The sequence below is a fragment of the Musca vetustissima genome, unplaced genomic scaffold (assembly GCF_032173495.1).
Source record: "Musca vetustissima isolate MV318-11 ecotype Yass unplaced genomic scaffold, APGP_CSIRO_Mvet_v1 utg5924, whole genome shotgun sequence".
NCBI lineage: Eukaryota > Metazoa > Arthropoda > Insecta > Diptera > Muscidae > Musca > Musca vetustissima.
The window spans coordinates 185,803-210,567 of NW_026879365.1; the positions used below are offsets into that span (position 1 = coordinate 185,803).

Below are 24,765 nucleotides of genomic sequence, written 5' to 3' on the forward strand. Positions count from 1 at the left end.
TACAAGGGCAAAACGTTTTAATACTAAGTCCTTGACAAATTACGGACCGATGAGGGATTCAATTCCTTTCTTATTAATAAGCAAATACAAATTACTTCATATTTGGTCTTAAAATATGAATATGCGGTTTTTATAATAATCGCGAAAAGGTTGCACATTTTCGCGAATTATGAGAAGAATAATGATGATATAAGGGATTATGTCATTGTATTCATGATATACAAACACCTATCAATTAAATAAAAAATATATAATATATAAAAAAATATGGATTTTTTAGAAATTTGATCGCAACTGAAGCTGTGCTTACTACATACACAAAATATTTATCAAATTACTCAGATTCGCGACTATAATAATCTTATAAAAGATTTTTATAAATTCGTGATTAAACATTGAAACTAGAAGTAAAATTCAAAAGACACTCAAAATCGAGCTTCAAAATGTCAGCATCATTTAAAGGTAGATGCGGATAAAATTTTGAAAAATGATACATAAGAGACGTAGTCCTCATTTTGTAGGCTCCTAGTTTTACTTTGACACAAAGACCGTGAAATGAGTGGCTTAGTCACAAATCGATAGAGAACATTTTTATACCCTTCACCACACTGTGGCACAGACTATTATGTCTTTGTGCATATGTTTGTAACAGGAGATAGACCCATGGTTCCTTTTGAGAATATGCATAGAATCACTTTCTAAGTCGATTTATGCATGTCCGTCCGTCCGTCTGTCTGTCTGTCTGTCCATGTTAAATTGTTAACAAAATGCAGGTTATTATTCGAATTGGATGAAATTTGGCACAGCTCATTCATTTGGCCCGAGGACGAACCCTATTGAAATTGGGAAAAATCGGTTCAAATTTAGATATAGCTCCAATATATATTTTCATCCGATTTAAGGTAAATGGTGCACCAACGTCCCTAAATATCTTTCGATTTGCATAAAATTTGGCACAAGGTACTGAATTGAGCCTAGAATGATGTCTGCTATGTTTCGTGAAAATCGGTTCAAATTTATATATAGCTCCCATATATATATTTTCGTCCGATTTACTGTAAACGGTGCACCATAGACCCTATATATTCTTCGAGTCTATAATGATGTGTGCTATGTTTCGTGAAAATCTGTTCAGATTTATATATAACTCCTATATATAGTTTCGTCCGATTTAAGACAAATGGTGCACCAAAGTACCTACTTATCTTTCGGTTTGCATGAAATTTGGCACAGGGTACTGAATTGAGTCTAGAATGATGTGTGCTATGTTTCGTGAAAATCGGTTCAGATTTAGATATAGCTTTTCGTCCGATTTACTGTAAACGGTGCATCATAGACCCTATATATTCTTCGATTTGCACGAAATTTGCCATAGCGTACTGAATTGAGTCTATGTTTCGTGAAAATCGGTTCAGATTTAGATATAACTCCTATTTAAGACTAATGGTGCACCAAAGTCCCTACTTATCTTTCGATTTGCACGAAATTTTGCACAGAGTACTAAATAAAGCCTAGAAGTTTCGTAAAAATCGGTTCAGATTTAGATATAGCTCCCATATATATTTTGTCAGATTTTTTGTAAATGGTGTATCAAAATCCTTATATATCTTCCGATTTGCACGAAATTTGGCACAGCGTACTGAATTGAGTCTAGAATGATGTGTGCTTAGCCGGTTGAAACACAATTTTGCACAACGTACTTAAGATAGTGTAGCCAAACGTTTCTCAAGTTTTGTTGGAATCCGTCCAGATTTAGATATTTAACGGGAGGCCGATTGATATTTGCTTCGAAACGATTTACATTATTTTGTCCCATTGTAACAAACGAGTGACATGTTTATGGATTGATCTAAGGCGATTCACATTTAGATAAAGGTCACAGGATGCATCTTTTTAATATACCCATAGCGGTGAAGGGTATCCGACTTTCTACTTTCCTTACTGGTTTCACATTAAAGTAGACACAGTCATAAATTTAACTATTTGAACCACTTAAGAATAAAAATTTTGGTTCATCTTTTGATTCGGAAGATGAAAACACAATTAGTATCATTAGAAAAAATGCGTAAAATTGCCGGAAATTATGTAAATATGTGTGTGTGTCGAGCTTCTAATTGTGTTGTAATTGCATGCAATAATATCTAAGATTTAAACAAAGATTCAGACTTACGACGAAAGCGTTTAATGATGTATTATCCCAATTTGAATTCTTCTAGCGAAGGTGAATTTTCCGAATTACAAGATGTACTTAAATGTGCCATCAAATTCTTCCATTCTGACAAAAAAATGCGTCCTCATGCATGTCTCTAATATTTTGCCGACTCTGTATATATGTATATGTATTTATATATGAACCGATCAGGACCAAATTTTCAATATTGACATTTTGAAAAATCACAAAATCATTCTTTGTGACTTAAAAATAGATTTCATACTCTCGTCTGACTGAATATGAATAATATTACCAGTGTTTTCTACAACTTCAATATAAATTCTATCTGAACACATCCTCCTTTAATCAACGATCGAGGATATGTTTTGAGAACGAAAAAACCAATTTTATTGTTGGTTTTTTTTTGTTTTTGTTTTTTTTTTTTTTTGCCAACCAACATTCTTTTTAAATTAACAGCAAAATATCGCAGGTTTATTAATAATTGTAAATTTGTAATTTTAGTAAATTTTTGAGAAGCTATTTTGTTTCATTCTCTGTCAGATATTCATTCAGCTTGCGACAAATGTGCTAAAGCCATAATTAAAGATCTTTTACAGGGCATAACTCTCGACTGCACAACAAACCAACCAATAAACGAGGGTCCTCACAACAGAAAAAGAAAACCAGTGAGCGGAGCAGTATAGTCGAACGGGCCGATGATGTTCGGCTTACAATTGTGGCCTATAAATTGACTCAAAAAAAAAACAATCAATTTAAAGTCAACCACTTCTCTTGGATATACTGTCAAAATATCGGGTCTATGTCCTTCAGGGTAAATATATATACGCTATAGAATACAAATTTTGTCATTTGTCAAATTTGGATATTTGGGCCATAAATGCAACCTCTGATGACAATCAGACAAAAATAAAGTTTTTGGTCCATTTCATCGCCTAAATATTAACCGATCTTTACCAAAAATATGTCTAGGACCAATATTTCGCGGCGTTACAAACTCTCGGGGCTGCACAAAGCTATAATAAAAACTTATACGAAAGATTATCTCAAAAGGATCATAACTGATGACGAATTATGGCTACAACATTGGAACTAAAGTCCAATCATGCCTATGAAAACGTCCTGCGTTTGAGGAGATAAAGTAGGACGCGGCCGACTATATGATACCCTTTACCACTTTGGCTATATATTTTTGAAGGCTCATTGACATGAAATTGGACTAAATTAAATATATTATCTGTGTCTATATGTGAACCGGAGGAGGAAAAAGGTACAAATGCACCCGGTTATTGAACGTAAGGTTAGTTCAATAACCGGGTACATTTGTACCTTTTTCCTCCTCCACCATATGGAGGATATATTAAGATTGTTTTTCTGTTTATAACACATCGAAATAATCATTTGTGCACCATTTTCTTAAAATTGGGTGAACATATATACGGGAATTATATCTAAATTTACACCGATTTCAATAAAACTTGACACATGTTAGGCTATACTAACTTCAGTGCTTTGGTGCATTATTTGCTAAAAAAATCGGACGAAAATATATGTGAGAGCAATATCTAAATCTGAACCGAATGCTATAAAACTTGGCATACGTTAGACTATCCTAACTTCAGTACGTTGTGGAAAAGATTTGTGCCAATCGACCTAAATTTGACTATTTGGTGCACCATTTTCTAAAAATCGATCGATCGATTTTTCCCTGATAGGAGCTATATCTAAATCTGAAACAATTTCAATAAAACTTTGTTAGGCTATCCTATATGGTAGCTATAAAGGACCGATATACTCAATTTGGAATACCAAACATCCTAGGAGTAATAGCCATGTCAGTGAAAAATTAAAACCACTCTCTTAAATACTGTGATCTCTATCGTCATTTCAACACACAGACCGTTATATGAGGTCAACCCTAAAATGTAGGCGATATTGCGGCTGGTACGCACGATAACTCTCGAAGTTCGAAGATGGGAAATATCGGCCCACTCCTTCTTGCACCTTCTCCCAAATGTCAAAATTGTGCTACAAATTAATTTTATAATACCATTCGAACGGACTATCCGATTGGAAACATAGCACAACCTATTTACAAAACCAAGATCAAGTAGAAAGTTAGGTCCACTCCTTCTGGTACCTCCCCCACAAAAGGTCAAAATTTTCAATATTTATAAATCCAACTTCAGGCGAATGGAATGTTCGATTTGAACCATACCTTGCATAACCTATTATCTTTACCAAGCCTAGATTGAGTCCGAAGATGGATCCATTAGCCCACTCCTTCTGGTACAAACCCTACAAAGGGTCAACATTTTTAAATATTTATAAAGCCCATATCAGAAGAATGGAATGTTCGATTTGAACCAAACATTTCACAAGCTATTATCTTAACTAAGCCTGTACCGAGTATGAAGATGGGACCCATTGGTCCAATCCTTCTGGTATCTCTCCCAAAAGAGTCAACATTTTCAATATTTTTAAAGTCAATATTAGGCTATATATTGTCCAATTTGAAACAAACATTGCACAACCTATTATATTCACCAAGCCTAGATCATGTCCGAAGATGGGGCCCATTGGTCCACTCCTTCTGGGACCTTCCGAAGACCTTTGTAAACTATAGGCTGTGAGTATATATCTGTAGGCAACACCGACTGACACTTTTTTACTTGTTGTTGATAAATATAAAAATGTTAGTATATAGCCACCTCCGTTGGAGGTCAAACTCACAAGAATTTCTCGAACTTTAACCCACCTCGTTCATGAAAATCACAACTTCTTTACATTCATTGAACACAGTTTTGATTTTGTAGACAATCATTAACAGGCAGCAATCTAGCATAGCCAGACAACCAATTCCGTCCACATGGTCTTATCATTCGCGAGACGTTCTCTACGTTTGTCGCATCAATATGGTTACTTGCAGGCGCCTTACAGCAACAAAAACACAACGACATTTGTACGAGTAGCCCCAACCTCATAAACATTGACGGGCGTCGAACATTCAATGATCGTACGTACGTACCAACAGACAAACAACAATTCCATAATAGGTCATAATATTTGATGCAACGACAACAACAGTAACAAAAAAATTACCGCATAGCATTGAAAACTTATGCGACTGACATTGTCGATACCCTTGAATGCAACGGCATTTAACGCCTTCTGCTCTCCTCTGAGATAAAAATGAGAATTGCCAGCCAGTCATCCAGCCAGCATCATTCGATCAAACGATACCAGTCAACGCGTAACGTCCCCATCCAGTCATCCATCTATTGGTCGGTCATCCCGACCTCAGATTCAATGCCGCCAATTGTATGATTACTGAATTTAAAGTAACAGCACGCACGTGACAAATCCTTATTTGGCAGTGGAATTGCAATTCGAATTCATGGTGTTTTCATTTCGTTGTGACTTTTTGCTAAGTTTCCTTGCAACTGCTTTTAATGAACCCGTGTTTGGGTCGCAATAAAACACCGACTGGTGCATAAAGTTTTTTTAATTTTATTTCTGTAATGAACACATGGGTTTTTTGTGCCACAGATGGACAAAGGTTGAGTTTGATCAATCACATTATGGACCAGCTGTTCATAGTCACTGAAACACGCAAAAATATCAGGTGTCAGCTATATGTTCTATATTTGAGAATTTAACTTGAAATAAACAGTCTTATCGAGGACCTAATTGTACCATTAATTTTTGCCGAAAATAAATTTGGTCTTTGAAATGTAAAATAACAAATTGGATGATTTTCAGCCAAACTTGTATTTGTGTAAACGGCAGATCCGAACTTTTTATACCCTCGACCATGATGTGAGCAATGAAAGTCATTCGACCCCCTAAATGATGACTACATCAAAACATGGGCCCACATTGCAAATTATCAACCACAAAGAACCTTCAAGCCTAATTACAGACACTTAGGTTGGATACTGCATTTGGGACAATCAAAATACATAAAAAAGAGCTTTCACACTTCAAGAAGAGGAATGGAAAAATTGCAGAATTGCAGAGAAAATACTACCAAATTCTTTAAAATATCGAACAAGGGGCCTATTTTGGGGGCTATGTTATTGCATTATCTATACTAATAGAGTTGTAAAATGATTGACTTACTGACTGACTGATTCACTGGCTGACTGACTGACTGACTTAACGATTCATCAACACCCAGACGAAACGGCTAAACGGTCGAAACTCTTGGTAATTCATACTAGAACGGTACGAAAAGAACTAAATATGGTACTATTTGCATTTGGCGAAACGGTGGAGCTATAACTGTGAAATTTGGCTTCAGGGACATTTATAGGATAGATGTAACAAAGGGTTTTTTTGAAAATTCGATGTATATTTACCCGAAAATGTAAAATGTAAAAAATTTGATACAATTTCTAGCATGTGAACGGATTGAGCTAAAAACTTGAAATTTAGAATACGATTAAAGGTTGAGAAGTAGAATAGACATTAGGAGGTTGTTTTGAACGTCTTTAGTCATGTATACGACAAGTACTAAACGGCACTAAATTTGGAGGAACAGAATATTGGTACTTATGAGTACGAAAAATACTAAATCATACCGACGCGCTTGGAAATCTTTTTTATGCTCGGCTTATGGAACAACCTTTCTGTAACAAGCCAGCTAAGTAAGTACTATATTTGGTGCAGTTTAGAGGAACTGATAGAGCTGGTATATCGAAATTTGAAAAAAGATGGTGGAGTGTATAATTTAGGTATTTTGGTAGTTTGCAAAATTCGTACATATGTGTACTTAATTTAGTACACTTTGAGTTTTAGGTGGACCAATAGAGATGCGTAGAAAGTTTTGGAAATTTATACTAATGATACTAAATTTGGTTCAATTTGGATTTAGTTGAACCAATAGAACTGGAACACTGAAACTTGGTATGTAGTTTTGGAAATTTTTACATTTTTCCTCTTGGGGTGTAGGATTGGGATATGTAGGTAGTTTTGTAAATTTCTACTTATGTGTACAAAAAATACTAATTCTGATGCAATTTGGATTCATGGGAACCGATAGAGCTGGAATACTAAATATTTTGAATTAGTGTGGAATTTTGTTGGAGTGTGGAATAGAGGTATGTAAATAATTTTGGAAATTTTGTACTTATGTGTACTAAATGGTACTAAATTTGGTATAATTTGAATTTTTGATGAGCTGATAGAGCTAGAATCCTAAAAGTTGAAGTTAGTATTACTGTTGGGGTGTTGGATAGGGATATTTAGGAAGTTTTGGAAATGTCTACTAATGTGTACTAAATGGCATCAAATTTGGTACAATTTGGATTTAGCTGAACCGATAGAGCTGGTTTTGCAAATTCGTACTTATGATTGTTGAGGTAGGTAGTTATGAAGAGTTATATTAATGTGTACTATTTTTGGTCTGGATGAACCTATATTTGAAACTTGGAAATAAGTATTACAAGAGTACAAAGGGTAATAAATGATACCAAATTTAGGATAGAGCTAGATTTTTGTTGCGTTCAGAATTGGTGTGTAGTGGTGAGATATGGAGTAGTTTTGGATATACATACTATAAGAGAACATAGGTACTACAATTTTAATTATGGTCGGTATTGGTTTTTAAGTAATTCCCATAATCCCTAACGAAGTAGCGGGCATATGCTAGCGAAATAAATTATTTCACCTCTGAATAAATAATGTTCAAAATTTCAGACACTCAAGTTAGAAAACTGGGGGTATGAACTTCAACATAAATAAAAGAAACCAGTGAGCGGAGCAGTATAGTCGGACGGGGCCGAACATACGACACCATACACAACTTCAATACAAATTTAACATTCTGTGGTACTATGTTCTAAGATTAGGCAATATTTTGCGATATTTGCACACTTTTGACTGGTTGACCCCTCTAATTACTTATCCAGATTCCCTTCACCGTGGGTTGGGTTGTGATGTTTGGCTTTCGACTCGAAAAGTACAAATAATTAAGTTTTCGGTCCACTTCATCCGAAAAATTATTATCTGATCATCACCTAACATTTTAGGCGTTGTCCTTGACCATAACTGGAACCTCATGGAACATTTCTAAGCGATCAGGCTATATATCCACCTTAAAGTGTGGTAATAGGTTACTAAATAATATATGAATACGTAGGCACCTGTAACTCCCGCATCCGAGTACCTACGACAATATGATTGGTATCAATTTAAAGGTCAACCACTCCTCTTGGATATACTATCAACTCCTCGGGTCTTTGTCCTTTAGGATTAAATATATACGCCATAGAATCCAAATTTTGTCATTTTTCACACAAAAGTCAGGGTCCATTTGACCCGCTAAATATTGACCGATCTTTATCAATACAGGCATGCTTATTTTTTAGCCCGATCCCCTTCTCCATGTAAAATTTCACGATGTTCGGGACGTAATTGCGGCCTCTAGAGCGACCAGAAAAACCCACAAAAATTTAGTATTTGGTCCTTTTCATCCCCTAAATATTAACCGATCTTTATCAAAAACAATAGGGGTCTTCATTGGCCAGAACCCATCCTACATGCAAAATTTCGTGAAGATTGGTCCATAACTGTGGCCTGTATCGTGTTTACAAATTATAATGGACAGACGGACGGACGGACACACATGTCTAGATCGACTCAGCTAGTCGAGATATGACGATCGGTATACTTAAAGGTGGGTCCAGGACCAATATTTCGCGGCGTTACAAACTTTTGGGGCTGCACAAAGCTATTATACCCTGACAACATAGTTGTGTAGGGTATAATTAATAATTTCTAAAAATTAAATAATTTCTGGAAAGAAGTTTTTTTATTCGCTAGGCATCCAATATGCCAAATTATAGATATATTGATGAAAAAATGTAAAAACATGTCAGCCTTGAAGAGAGCACTCTTATACCAAATTAAAGCCCCATCGGTGGGAAAATGCTACTAAAGCCTTCGACCTATAACAAACCGATATTGATTTTTGGAACTAAAATAGGTAGTGAATTTGTTCACTCGAAGAAATTCCAAAATATAAAATTACACCAAGATTGGTTGAAACACGTGTCCAAGTGTCCAAACCAAACAATACCTAAATTTGGGATGTAGCGTTATATGGGGGCTACCCCAAAATCCAATATTAATACTTTTTAGTATCAAAAGAAATACATACCCCGAAACTTGGACCGTTATCAATCTCTTTTGGTAGGGGTTTTACTTAGACGTAGAATTTTATTCTGTTCAATAATATACAGGTGAAAATTTCGAGGTGCTGAAAGCGGAATGACAAATTTAATATACACTCCACCTTGTGGCAGAGGGTATAATACCCGTTAAATTCTGATCAAAAAAATCTGAATCGTTTACTTTTTAATCAACAACTATATTGTCCTCTTCAAAACAACTGCCTGAGATATTATGAACCTACGTCAGGGAGTACTTTCATAATGCACTTTTTGGTATTGTCAATAACTTCTGTTTTGAGTTTTCTCTTTTTATGTCCTCAATCGTGGCAATTCACCTTCTTTAATCGCGGACTTCAATTTTGGAAAGAGAACAAAATCAGTGGAGTCCAAGTTAGGTGAATATTGTGGCTGAGAATGATAATTTTGTTTTTGCCCAAAAACTCGCGCACAAGAATATATGTTTGAGCTGGTGCGTTATCATGGTGATTATTGGTCTATCCACATGCTCCATGTGTTTTTATCGGTCTTGTAATGTTTGCATACAAATCTATGCAAACATTATATTTCGTAAGCCACAATCTAACTTCTGAAGCATGGGGTTTCGACTGCTGCCAGAAGCAAATATGCTTATAGCGGAAATCGCAATTTTCTCGAAATCGCATTGGGTGTCAAATCATCCTACCAAAAATAATCAATACCGGTCCATTCTTTGGCATAGCGCCCATATAACATTATCAGATTTTAAATAATTTCCCATACAAAAATTATAACTTATTGGACCCTCTATATCGAGCAGCGGCGTGCACGATATAAACGCTATGTCTCAACCAAATATATTCCATATATAAACATTTTGACACGTGTCTCGAAAACAATTCCACTTAAATGAATTTGCCCAATTGTTTCGCATCGAAAGGTGTCATCAAAATTAATTTCCGAATAAACATAAAATGTACAACTACTACAGGTATCAATGATTACCTTTACAAATTTGGGGTACTTTGAGGTGGAAGTGGTAGTAGAACATCCTTTTACAAGCTTATTCAATTGTTTATGTTTATCAGTCGCCTGTCAGATAACGGTAAGTATCTTGCCATCAATTCCATATCGTATCTTTATTTGAATTGGCATTAACGGCACTAGAAAATAGACCCCTGCCTCGCATCAACAATCGGTCTCTGTCCTATTGACAATAGAATTGCTTTTTGATGGTGTCTACGCTTGAGTGCATTTCTTTCGATATTTACCGGCTGCCAAGTAGTGTAAACACGCTTCTATTCAATCTTACCCATACAAATGTGGAGAACATATACAAACATATATATTTGTCATTGATGTTATATTCCTGAGCCTTAGAATAGCAAAAGAATCGTAATATATAAAAGAGGTTATTGATAAGTGAGGGAGTGACTGACAGATCATCGCCCAGAGGAAACGACTGAAGCTAGATGCTTGAAATTTTGAGTGTGGGTTGCTGTTAGTGGGGGGTAGGGTGGCGTAGGGGATGATAGATACTAAGCAACCGCTCTGGTTGGCTTTAACATGGTGAAGACCAGGCTTATCTTGGTCCCTCTTTCATCTCAATTGAGCACCCTGACCTCCCCGCAGTGTCACCTGCGGTAGCTACTTTCATCACCTGTTGAAATAGTGAACTGATATGTGCCGCGAGTTCACCCATAAGAACTATTACAAATGGGTTGACAAGACTATTAAAAAGCAACGAAAAAGGTAAAGGTAAGGAAGGAAAAAGGTTCGCGGCAGCAAAAAACATGATAGTTAGCAGCACCAGAATCAAGCATCTCGATATACACAAGGCCACCTGGATTTCTCCCGATCGACCAACGAGAAATCAAATCGATCATGTTGCGATAGACGGAAGGAATTCATCTAGTGTTTTAGACGTTCGATCGATCAGAGGAGCGTATATCGATTCGGACGACTACCTTGTAGCAGCCAAGGCTCGCACTGGTCTTAATGTAGCAGCAAAGGTGCGATCTTACACAACACGGACACTCAACGTCGAAAAGCTGCAAACACATCTTACCCACTTGCTTGACGAAAGCACTCTTTCTCCCTATAATAATAAGGGCAAAGAATTGCCCACTCCCTACAACTGGTACGATCAGGAGTGTCGAAATGCTACTGACGTGAAAAACGCAGCGTATAGGGCAATCCAGCAGACAGTAGCAACGTGTAATATGAGGCAGAATTATAGGGAGAAAAGAAGAGAGCAGAAACGTATTTTCAGAAAAAAGAACAAGAAAAACGTAAGCTCCCGCTCAAATCGCATATAAAGTACTATCCAGGGTACTGTGTGAACGACTGACACCAATGGTCAATGACATTATTGGACCAATGAGGCTTCAGACCTGGCAAATCCACCATTGACCAGATTTTCACTCTGCGTCAAATCCTGGAAAAGACCCACGAAAAACACATCGACACATTCCGTTCAGAGGTGTTTAACCCTTTCAGTGTTTTTGTCGAATATATTCGACATTTAAAAATTCTCTCTTTCTTTGCGATTTTTCGGTTATCCTATGTACCGTTAACATTGATGTTTTTGTTTTTGCTGAAAAACAGACGAAACTGTCCGAGGGTTAAAATGAAAATTGCATTTTTTCTAAACTCTATGCCTTTATATGATTTTAAGTACAAAATTTTAGATTTTTATTCCGACAATTTTTTTTTTGACACTGAAAGGGTTAACGCCATGTCTGCGTTCAGCATTCCTGCAAAATTAATAGGCTATTCAGGATAACTCTGACTGGCACAAGGTCTGACTGGTATCAACGCGTAAGATGTCCAGTACACTCGGACCAACTGTGGAACATAAGAACTGCAGATTCGAGGTAGTCAAAAATTTTAAATACCTCGATATAAATAAAACTAATGACATCTATTTTGAAATTCGGAGAAGGATAGTGTTGGCCAACAGATGCTAGGTAGTAAGCAATTTAAAGCAAGGACACCTCTCGCCAGACCAAACTCAAACTGTACAAGACGCTGATACTACCAATGCTGTTGTATGTATCTGAAGCATGGGTACTTCCGCAAGCAGATGAGACAGCTCTTGTAGTGTTTGAGAGAGAATTTCTCCGGAATATCTATGGGCCGATCTGAGTTGACGGTGAATATCGCAGTCGAATGAACCATGAGTTGTACCATCTATTCTCGGACATCGGCATTGTCATACGTATCGAGCTGCAGCGACAACGTTGGCTAGGTCATGTTGTGAGTATGGATGAATATGCCCAGCGCAAACGGCATATAAAAGCGAGCCAGCTGATGGTTCACGCAGAAGGGAAAGGCCACGAATTAGATGAAAAGAATTGAGATATGGAGGTAGTTTCGAAAATGTGTACTTATGTGTTCGAAAAGTGCTGCATGGAACTAAATGTAGGACCTGTAATTGTATGCTCAAATATATAATTGGAATTCTGATCACTTTTGAATCTGTATTATGGATGTATGAAAGAGATTAGTGGTTATGTGTGCGAAAAGTACAAAACTTGATGTATGAAGAAGGGCGGAATTCGGAATTATATTATACAGTATTCACGACTTCCATATAAAATATTATTTTTTTATATTCCCTTTACGCATGCGAAGTAGCGGGCACTTCGCTAGTACTCAATGTTGAGTCATAAAGGATTTAGCAAGTTGTGTAAAGTGCCCTTGAATAATAAAAACCCCGGATATTGGAGATGAGGAATATTTGTCCACTGTTTCTGGGACCTCTCCCACAAAATGTTAAAACCTCAGTACCATACACACAAAGGGTCAATGTTTTGAAAACCTATACATCTCATATAAAGCGAACGGCATTTATAATTTACCCAAAGGGTCAACGTTTTGATCGCAATTTATTATTGGGGCAGATCCTTTCACATCTCACACCCATACCAAAATATCGTCCGATTATAGACCTTTTTTCAAGTATTATCTATTCCATATTTTCTATTGCTATTTTGTTGCACCATAACTGTGACGACGTCTTAGCTTAAGTAAACCAAAGATATTCGTAGATAGGCAATCGACGTTTGTCGACGGCAAACATTTCCTTTTGTGCCAGACATGCCATTCATTTTATTTTGGCAATCCTTTGAGAGTTTATATCCAGACCATACCCCAAATATATTTGAACAAATACCTTGATATGTACTTATGTATGTGTGAATAGGTGTAGTTGCAGCACAATGACAATCAGTCAGTCAACTACAACAAATAGCAAACAACGAATAATGCCGTTCTACTCCATCAATTGTCATTCCATTAAAGTGTCCTGATTGTATTTAACTCCTTTCGTTTGCTGTCGATATTTGCTTAATTTTCGTGATGTTGTTACTGTTTAAAGTGCACTTTTTGTTGCTGTTCTTCTGTTATCCTTCATTGCTAGCAAGGATTTTCGGTTTAGTTAGCAAGTAGCATTAACTGGATTTGTTCTACTTGTGAAGGTATGTTGTTTGAACTTGGTTATTTGTTTGCTTGTATCTGCCCCCATCCATCCCATTGTTCCTTCCCTCCTCTATCGATCTTAGTCCTTAGTAATCACAAATCACGCCACTCTGTTTACATTTGGTGTCCTACTCCATACAGGTGGAAGGTAAATAAGTGCAGTTATTAGGTGTACGAGAATAATGTGTAGCATTCTTGACGTTTAAAAAATTTAACATATTCGTATTCAATTAACAGAAACTAATGAAGAATTTCAAAAAGATCATATTCATTATGCCCATGAAAATCATTGTTAATGGCATTACAAAAATACCACCACGGAATGCTAAATCACAACCATTCCGGTTAGACTTTTTTAAGTTTTTGAAAATCATTTAATCCGCTGTATTTTGTTTTTTTTTTTCACTATATACAACAAGTTTGAACGGAGTTAATTCGGTCCTGTGGAACTTTTTATAAGGATGAAGTTCAAAATATGTAAAGGAGCAATCTCATGTTATGACAGGACTTTGAATATACCGAAAAAGACGTGAGAAAAATATGCTTACCTAATAGGAGCGCTGACGTTTTATGGGGATATACCAAAAGAGGGAGCAATATTAATTAATTTTAGGTATTGAAATTTGACAGCCAATAATAATACAAATTACAGCCACTTTGGTTGAAAAACGTGTCCAAAATTCCCAAAATATAGTTTTTAGTACAAAGATGGGGGTACCGTTATATGGGGGCTACCCTGAATCTTGGGTCAATACTAATAATATTTAGTACGGACATGTGCTATACATGAGAACTCAAAATACAAAATTATATCCAATTCAATTGAAAAACGTGTCCAAGATCTCCAAAATACCGAATATTAGAGGGTACCTGAATCTTGGCTACCCTGAAACTTGGGTCAATATTATTAATTTTTGGTAAGAACATGTGCTACACAATGAGAAACCAAAGTACCAAATTACAACCAATTCGGTTGAAAACCGTGTCCAAAATCTCATAAATACCCAAAATTGGTGGGCAACACCAAGGCGTGGATCGATATATCACATTTGCACTAAATGTTGCGATCCAATCGTGATTTCAACAGACAGACATGCATAAATCGACATAGAATTTTATTCTGATGAAGAATATATTGCATATACATTGTGGGGTCTCCAATGACTTTTTCGAGTTATTGCAAACAGAATGACAAATATAATATACACTTCACCTTATGGTGGTTATGGAAAGAACTATATTGATCCAATTTTGTGACGAGTCCCCGTATAACGCTAAATCCCAAATTTCCATACTTTGAGAAGTTCGGGCACATCTTATAACCAAATTGTCTTTAATTTTATATTTTGAATTCTCATTAAGAATAAAATTTCCTTATCAAAAATTGTCAATATTGGCCCAAACCCTTATATAATGTACCTATAGCCAATAATTTTTTCCAAGGTATGTAAACATTTCATAATTATCAAAACTATTTTCATACTTCAATCTACTCTACCACTATTTGCACTCATTATTTCCTCTCTCTCTCTCTCTTGACAAAAAAAATGTATTCCTCCCTAGAAAAACAGCCATCACCATGCATTGTTCGGCTGTGTCTTCAATCTCTCTCCTCACTTTGTGGTTGTTACTTTTGCAAACTGTTTCTCTTGTTCACAATTACGGTCTCTCCACTCACTCGATGCGAATTTTTTAACACCAATGCACAAGGTGGAGAGTATATTAATTTTGTCATTCTGTTTGCATAAAGAAACAATGGAATGCAACACTTTCCATTGTTTCTTTATGTCAGACACTGTTACCGACCTCTGCATTGATGTTATAAAATTCGCATATGTATTTTCCAAATTATTTCGATAAAAATGCCAAATGCAATATTAGAAATAATTGTTGATACGATTAACAATCACAACCGAAAGTTTAATAGTGTATATTATATGGTTGTTCTCATAACGCAGAATATGGTCGAGAAAAGACAAAACAAATATCAAACCATAAAATCAATATAGGAGAATCAAAACTACAAATAGTTTCTGTGTCATGGAAATTTTTCTACAAAGGCCCAAGATCCTATCGGGTTTTCGAATTTGTTTAAGCTTTAGCAGAAATTTTCCACCGAACTTTTGAAAAAGGCTTCTCCTCTGTTGCTGTAGTTTAATAATCCAGGTTCTTGAACGGAAAATATATGTTTAGACAATTTTCGGCATCAGTCTATGTTTTGACATAACCGATAGAAACGTACTGCTGCATTGTTGGTATTATTAAGGTTCTAACAGAATTTTCTCATAGAAGTTGATATAATTTGATATATCAATTTCCTTGTGAATAAAAAAACTTATTTATTTCCATAAATTATTCATTATTGGTTATTTTTTTTTAAATATCCCATATGCAAATGTCACGTTTAATTATCGGTATGTTGAAGTTCCTACTCCAGTTTTCCAATCTGAGTGTCTGTAATTTGGAACAATATGAAAAAACATAGCATAAACAACATACTACCACCTACTGCAATAAAATAGTCTCCATATATGGGCAATATTGCCAATTTTTTAACATAACTGAAGCGGAGGTTCACCCCTTTATAACTCGGGAACTACTTAAGTATATGAAAAAAAGTGAACAGGTTTGGGTTAATTGATCTGTCGTTGCAAACTGTTCATGATATTGACCTCCAAACTTTATTTTGGTGGAAGCTGTGTGTACTTTAATGTAAAAAAATGTGTAAAAACAGGTTGAGGCGAACCAGTTTTTTTATGTTCTCTATCGATTTGTGACTAAGCCACTCATTGCACAGCCTTCGTGTCAAAATAAAACTAGAAGCCAACAAAATGGGGACTACGCCCCTTATGTATCATTTTTCAAAATTTTAACTGCATCTACCTTTAAATGATGCTGACTTTTTGAAGCTCGATTTTGAGTGTTTTTTTAATTTTACTTCTAGCTTTAATACGCAAACAGGAATTTATGAAAATCGACTATAAGATTAATGTAGTCGCGAATCTGCGTAATTTGATATGTATTTTGTGTATGTAGTATGCACAGTTTCAGAGTAATACTCATCCAAAGGTGCGAATTTTGTGCGATCAAATTTCTAAAAAACCTATTTTTCGGGCAAAATCTTTTGATCTGTCAACTGAATGATATGGGTACCCGCGATCAATAGAGTTTTTTACGTTTCGGATGATTTAAAATCTTCTTCGTGAAATTCCATCTACTAGAACGGCGGGAACTGGCCTTCCAAAAACACGAAATTTGGCAAAAAATGTTTTTGAAAATATCGCGGATTTATTTGCGTTTTCTGTGTATCATTTCCGCTTCAATAAATGACCTCATACGGATTTTGATCTTTTTCGAAAAGAGAACGTTAAAAACTTCAGCCGAAAGAGAGATGTACGCAATTTATCTCAAAAATAGATTGTGCTGGCACATCCATGGTTCTTAATGGACCACATTGAAATGGTATAGATCGATGTATTTTTTTAGGGTGCACACCGAAATCGGATGCGCGTTAATAGCATATGGAGTTTTCGGAAATTATTCGCGTTTTACGATTTTTTGGGTACTTCAATGTAACGTGCGACACATCTTAGCCGTCAAATGAAATTTCGCAAAATATACATGGATTGGAAGATAAACTTCAGTACTTCCTGGAAACCGCATGCGCATTAAATGATTTTGAGAATTACGCGATTTAGACGCAATTTATCTCAAAAATAGTGTGAGCTGTACATCCATGGTTCTTAATGGACCACATTGAAATCGGTATAGATCGATGTATTTTTTTAGGGCGCACACAGAAATCGGATGCGCGTTAATGGCATAAGGAGTTTTCGGAAGCGTTTTACGATTTTTTGGGTACTTCAATGTAACGTGTGGCACATCTTACCCGTCAAATGAAATTTCGCAAAATATATATGGATTGGAAGATAAACTTCAGTACTTCCTGGAAACCGCATGCGCAAATTGTTACATTGGACACGTTTGGTCTTTTTATAGTTACAATTGCGGTTAACCACATACTATAAGCGATTTGACCACGATTTCATTACATCACGGCATTTTTTCGTGGGTATTTTCCCACATTTACATTCAATACATTCTCCATCAGTATTTCATTTAATATTTGGTATTTTCTCGTCCTAATCTTAAGATGAGAGTATTAAACATAGTCATTGGGGCTTCAAAACATCCCAAATATGTTTAGAATAATAAAGAAGAGGTTTTGCAAAATATATCGCGAGGACAGGACCTTAAAAACTATTAAAACCAAAATCCGACAAACAAATTATTTAAAAAAATATCGCGAAACCCCATTTTTCTAACTTTGAAAACTTTATGGTTCATTTTTATTGATCTAGGAACCAAAATATACGATGAAAATAGCGATAAGGAGGTCAGATTCAAATATATGGACGGTTTTCTGGCAATAAGACAAGAGAAATACATCTTATTTCGAAAAAAATACATCGACCCGTTTATTCCCTACTGCATTTTATTCGCAACTGATGGTGTTAATCGGAGATAAAATATAGAATGCGTATTCGCCACCAGCAACCACAGTTCTTCAAAAGACAATAGGATTTGACGAATAATGATGTTTTATCCCAACTTCATGTATTGGTTTTTATTACTATTGCTTTAGAACTGTTCATATATTTGAATCTGACCCACTTATTGGTATTTACATTGCATATATTGGTTCCTAGATCAATATTACTGGACCATACAAATTTCGAAGTCAAAAAATTTGAGTTTCGCGAATTTTTTTTAAATAATTTGTTTGTCGGATTTTGGTTTTTATAGTTTTTAAGGTTCTGTCCTCGCGTTATATTTTGCAAAACCTCTTCTTTATTATTCTAAACATATTTGGGATGTTTTGAAGCCCCAATGACTATGTTTAATACTCTCATCTTAAGATTAGGACGAGAAAATACCAAATATTAAATGAAATACTGATGGAGAATGTATTGAATGTAAATGTGAGAAAATACCCACGAAAAAATGCCGTGATGTAATGAAATCGTGGTCAAATCGCTTATAGTATGTGGTTAACCGCAATTGTAACTATAAAAAGACCAAACGTGTCCAATGTAACAATTTTTTCTAAAATAATAATAAAAAGCAAAATACTTTTTTGTGATAAACATTTTTGGATTATTATATATTTCGGCCGATATAGACCAATAGGTCTTTCGCTGTGATTCTTGCAGAAATACGATCTAAATATGTCCACAAATGTACTCCATCATACATAAGTCATTTTACATCGTTTGTTTGCTGGCTTCAGGCGTATAAATTGGAATTTTTTCAAATTTTTATTGAGGCAAAATACTTTTTACACTCACTGTATGTATATGATGACATTATTTTTTCGAACTAAAAACAAATATTTTTCCTCAATATCTTGCTTTGTTGTCGCTGTGATTTAGAAACCGCTACACGGACATTTTGATATCATTTTATTCATCATGGTGTTTAGATTATGTAGATATTTTTAAACTAATTTTTAGGTTTGTGTATGTCATTAATATAATGAAAATATTTACGTAATCTCCTACATTGTCTTTATTTTTCTCATATTTCGCGAAGATGTGCAACTTTTTCGCGATTATTATAATATATTCATATTCTTATTTTACGGAGGAAGATATATATCAACGTTTCTGGTCAATATAATAAACGGCGTAATTTTAAGATTTTTTTCTTATGCCCAAAATTAAAACCTCGATAACTTTTGCGCGCATCAACCAAAAATTTGATCGCGAACGGTTTCGGAGTCAGAACATTTTTCTCTATATGTGTACCAAAAATCATTGATGTGCCACAAAAACAAAAAAGCTGATTTTTTGAAAATGGAATATTAAAAAATTGGCAATATTGCCCATATATGGCCCGAACGGCAAAACTTTACGACATTTTTAATTGTTATTTATACCCTCAATATTATGACAACAGGTTATATGTAAACCAGTAAGAAATTTAGTAAAGTCGGACGGTTCGACCTTCACCACTTTGGGTTTATTCAACAGATCCTAGATTTTAAGTAAATGGTGCACAGTTTGGCCGATTGGCACACAATTTTGCAAAACTTACTGATGTTTCTATAGGCTAAGTTTTGTTGAAATCGTTTCAAATTTACATATAGATACAAATCACATATTTGAGGGCATCCTATTTCATGTCAATGTTCCTTCAAAACGGCAATAGGACGAACTGAAATACGTGATTTGTATCTATATGTGAAAGGAATAATTTATATACGGATGAATTTATATGTGAAAGCTATATCTAAATTTGAATCGATTTCAACGAAACTTTGGCTATAGAAACATCCGTAAGTTTTGAAAAATTGCGTGCCATTCTGCCAAACTGTGCACCATTTATATAAAATCGGACGAAAATATATATGAAAGTTTTATCTAAATCTAAATCGAGTTAAGAGCTATCAATACATTTTGGATCATAATCTAACATTTCCAGAAAAATTATTAAACTCATCGTGCTATTTAAATAAATTATTTTTTCTTGCTCATTAGATCCGTATTCATCAAAGTAATAAAAAAACATTTCAATAAATAATATTTGTTTTGGTTGCCTCGTTTTTGTTTTTTCTTTTATAAAAATAACACCAATTGAAAACACAAAAAAAAAACCTATGCAAATCAAATAATCCTTCAAATGAATTGATTCACTTATTGCAACACAACTAACCCATCATTTGACACTTTCCTCCCCCATCCCCCATACAACGGGATAACGCAGTGTCATTTTTTTACCAGTTTTGTTTAAATCGAACAACACACTCTTTTCAAAGTTTTATCAACATTTCACATTCATTCGGAATTCATATGGCCCCAACAAACTGTTTGACAGGGAGTCGAAGGACAAACTGACGAACGAGCTAAATATTTACACTTCCAACATATGTATGTGTGCCTGTATGTATGTGTGTGTGTGTTACTGTGTTGTTTATCCTACCCATAGAGGGCAATCAGTTATTGTCCATTCGTTAAGGACAACTAAGACAAGAGGACACTTGATGTAGTTACAAATGCCAAACTGCAGAAAAAAGGTAAGCACACGAACAAACCCATTCTCTCCCTCTTACACACACACACATACATATACACCTGTATTTGCATTTGTCCTTTTTTCCACTTCAGCTGCAATCAAATATAACAGCAAATGCTTTGCAGCTCTGAACTGACCCAAAGGCTGTATCAACGATGAGCCAAGTGCATTTTTTTATCTTCATTGAATGTCCTTCTCGGTAGTGGTGGTGGTTTATATTTTGTTAAGTTGAAGTGCCAAATATTTAAAACAAAAACTCAAACATTTATTTGAAATGGACAAATTCAGTCGATGTTTATATAACTAATAGAACTAGAACAAATTAGGCAAGCTATGTATAATTTCATGTAAATCGGACAGTTTTATCTTATTTCATATGATAAAATTAAATTTAAGTAAACATGACTAAATGTATATGGTAGCTATATCTAAAACTGAACCGATTTTCATTAGTTTGAATAGGAATCGGCCGTGGCCCGACCGTTTGTTTACAACGGACATGCATAAATCGATTTACAAATTGATGTAAGAATATTTCCAAAAGTAACTATCGGTCTAACTCATTGGATAGCCTTTAATATTATGAATATATGATATTGTAGATGTAAGCACAAAAATGTCGGGATCTTTTTTTATTTCTGGAAATATGTTTACCATCATTGAGGAAGCCAGAATGATAAATTAGGGCACTTCGTTTGGAAAAGGGAGTTAAAACATCAAAAAATATCGAATATGTTGAGAGCTTTTATATGGAGGCCATTTCAAAACAAAGATGGAAAATTACTGTTCGTTCGGCTGGAAAATGAGTCTGGGATTAATAAAATACAAAAAAATGGTCTGGACCTTTCAATAGGTCCTATGTTAAAGCAACGGCCGATAGTAAAAGCTTCAAAGGCGACAGCTAACGAAATTAAAAAAAAATAACCTCTTAGTTGCCTCTAAAGACCCTGAATTGGCCCTATGGGACCTCAACAAAATCGTCGATTGTCAAATGACTTTTGAACCTCAATTACTCTTTTGATCATAAAATACGACTGATGGTCATTCTCTGAAGATCTTCTACAGATCTTCTACTATATCCAACCTTTGGTAATATTCTATTGCCTTCATTTTGTATAGATTTTGTAGGTTTTATACAAAACTTTGAAGAGCAGAGATTTTCTGACACAATTTAATTCTCTTGAACATGATTTCTTGAACGCGTTATATAACCAAAAAGGGGTAGCTTCTTCTACGAATTATTGCACTTTCAAAATTTGGCCTGTCCTTTATTTATTGCGAAGGGTCGCTTACGCGACGTAACCTTCAAGTATTTAAGTAAAATTAAAGAAACAAATTCTTCGACTTCCGACTTCGATGCTCATATGTAAAATTACAGAATACTGAAATTTGGTAGGTACCGACATATTGGCCATACGTTAAAAAGTGGACCCATATTTATAATCTTAAACCAGTAAGAAAAGTCGGACTGGACCGACTATATGATACCCTTCACCACTTTGGGTATATTCTACATATGTATCCGTCGCCTTCTCGAAGGGATATTGACATGAAATTGAACGAACATAAATCTAAATCTAACCCATGCAGAACAACAACAACATCAAGTGTAAATACCAATACAGAAGAAACCACAAAATTTCTGTAAATACACTTGTCATAAGCGAAAAAAATATAAAAGAGGTTATTAGAAATACTTCGACACACAATACATTCAAAAAAATTGTGTGCCGGTCGGCCAAACTTTGAGTCTCTAGTGCACAATTTACATTAAATCGAAAATATATTTTCAAAAAACATTTTTTGTCAAATTTCGTGTTCTTGTAGATGAATTTTCACGAAGAAGATTTTATTTTATCCGAAACGTAAAAAAACATTACTGATCGCGGGTACCCTTATCAGTCAATTAAGAGATCTAAAAATTTGGGCCGAAAAATAGTTTTTTTTTTTAGAAAATTGATCGAACAAACTGTTCACCTTTGGATGAGTATTACTCTGAAACTGTGCATACAACATACACAATATATATATATATATATATATCAAATTACTCATAATCGCGACAACAATAATCTTATAATCGATATTTAGAAGTTCCTGTTTGTGCCTTAAAACTAGAAGTAAAATTCAAAAGACACTCAAAATCGAGCTTCAAAATGTCAGCATCATTTAAAGGTAGATGCAGATAAAAATTTTAAAAATTTTACATAAGGGACTTTGATACGAAGACCGTGAAATGCGTGGCTTAGTCGGGAAACATATATGGGGTGCCCATTTTTGTTTCATATTACAACTTACAAAAAAATCCGCATAATAATCAGGGACATTACTTATAATTTCTAACAAATAATATTAAATTTAATTGTCTTATATTTCGTAATAGTGTACTTACCACATTTACAAAATCTTGAAATGTTACATAACCTGGTCCAATGGGTGATTTAGCCTTTTTTGCTCTCTCCGTTAATAGCTCTCGTTTATTCATAGGCACTTGTGATATAAATTCTGGCGATTTTAAAGCATTTAAAAACTCCTCGACAGTTATTTCGCCAAATCCTTCGGGATCAAACTGTTGTGGTAAGAAATAAAATTAAATAAAAACTTTTAAGGCATAACTATATATGAATATAAAAAAATGTAGAAACTTACCATGTCAAATAACAGCTTCCATTTCTGAAAAAAAAATATTGAAAATGAACATTAATAAATATGTTATATTCAACAGATTTTTTTATCAAGAATCGCAAAATTAAAACACCGAACAAATTGGAAGGCTTGGGTAGAAAAATCAAAATACGTAATATTAATGTATGGGACTATCTTCAAATTTCCTCCAAAAATGTGGTTTAGACTCCAATATCAGGGAATGCAAAACTACAATGGGAAAATGCGGCTAAAAACTTAAAATACTAACATTGGGATGCTACCCTTGTATGGGAGCTTTGTCAAAACATAGGCCTATGCTGATCTCTGTATATACATATATGTATTTGTGCCTTCGAGAACTGTTTATACCAAATAACAACCACATCGGTGGTATAATTCAGATAAATTTTCAAAATAACTGGTAATGGTAAAAAACTGGTAATGGTAAATTTGGTAGAAGGATTTGACACGCCATGAGAACCTGAAAAATGAAATTTGAGTCAATTTGGTATAAACCTCCTGTTAATAACGAAATATATTAGTTCACATTTTGGAATATGACCTATATAAAGAATTGTTCATTTTGTAATAACATATTCTGTTTATTCGATTTATGTCCTGACAACAGGCACTGCTAGTAATTTATTAATTTCTAAAGTTAATTAAATCATAATTCTATTTTCTCTTCAACTTACATCTCGCAGCAACTCTCTGCGTAGTTCGGCCTCATCAAAATCCGAATTCAGTGATGTGTGTTCAGTATCATAACCAGCATCGTTGGTACCCTGCAACAAAAATTGTAATGAAAAAGTTTATTTTTATTGTTTAATATTACAAAGAAATCATTCTCAAATACGTACATATCGTGGCTGTGTCTGTGATATCGAACCAATGGAGACCAAAGAACCGGCTATTGTCGATATAGCCGGTTCTATATCGGCCATGGTTTCCTGTTGACTACCAAGACCATCAATGGTGGTAGATTCTATTGCAGCACGAGTGGTCCACATTATAAAACAATTTACACCGTAAATGCTATCTCCTTCCAATTGGTACTTGGATGAAGCAGTTTCTGTTACCAGCTGACAATTCCATTCATGGGCTGTTTATTGTGTAAAATTGTTACTGCATTCGATGATTTTGGTTTTTCTTTGTACGCCTGAAAATATGCAAGATTTTTGTAAAATTTTTGTATGTGACATGAGGAAAGACAATGGAGTACAAACAAGTGAAAAAAGCGTT

The 24,765-nt window shown here is 34.8% G+C and overlaps 1 protein-coding gene across 1 annotated transcript in view; it reads right to left on the reverse strand.

Annotated features, from left to right (window-relative positions):
- The window catches only part of LOC133324266 (rhomboid-related protein 3), a 115,103-nt gene extending 90,570 nt beyond the window's left edge, over positions 1–24,533 (reverse strand). Inside the window, exons 1-4 of the mRNA XM_061533113.1 lie at positions 24,384–24,533; positions 24,219–24,308; positions 23,527–23,550; positions 23,270–23,446 (exon numbers count right to left, since the gene is read on the reverse strand). Coding sequence (XP_061389097.1) covers positions 23,270–23,446; positions 23,527–23,550; positions 24,219–24,308; positions 24,384–24,533 — 441 coding nt within the window. The remainder of the gene's footprint in view (positions 1–23,269; positions 23,447–23,526; positions 23,551–24,218; positions 24,309–24,383) is intronic.
- Positions 24,534–24,765: the final 232 nt, after the last annotated feature.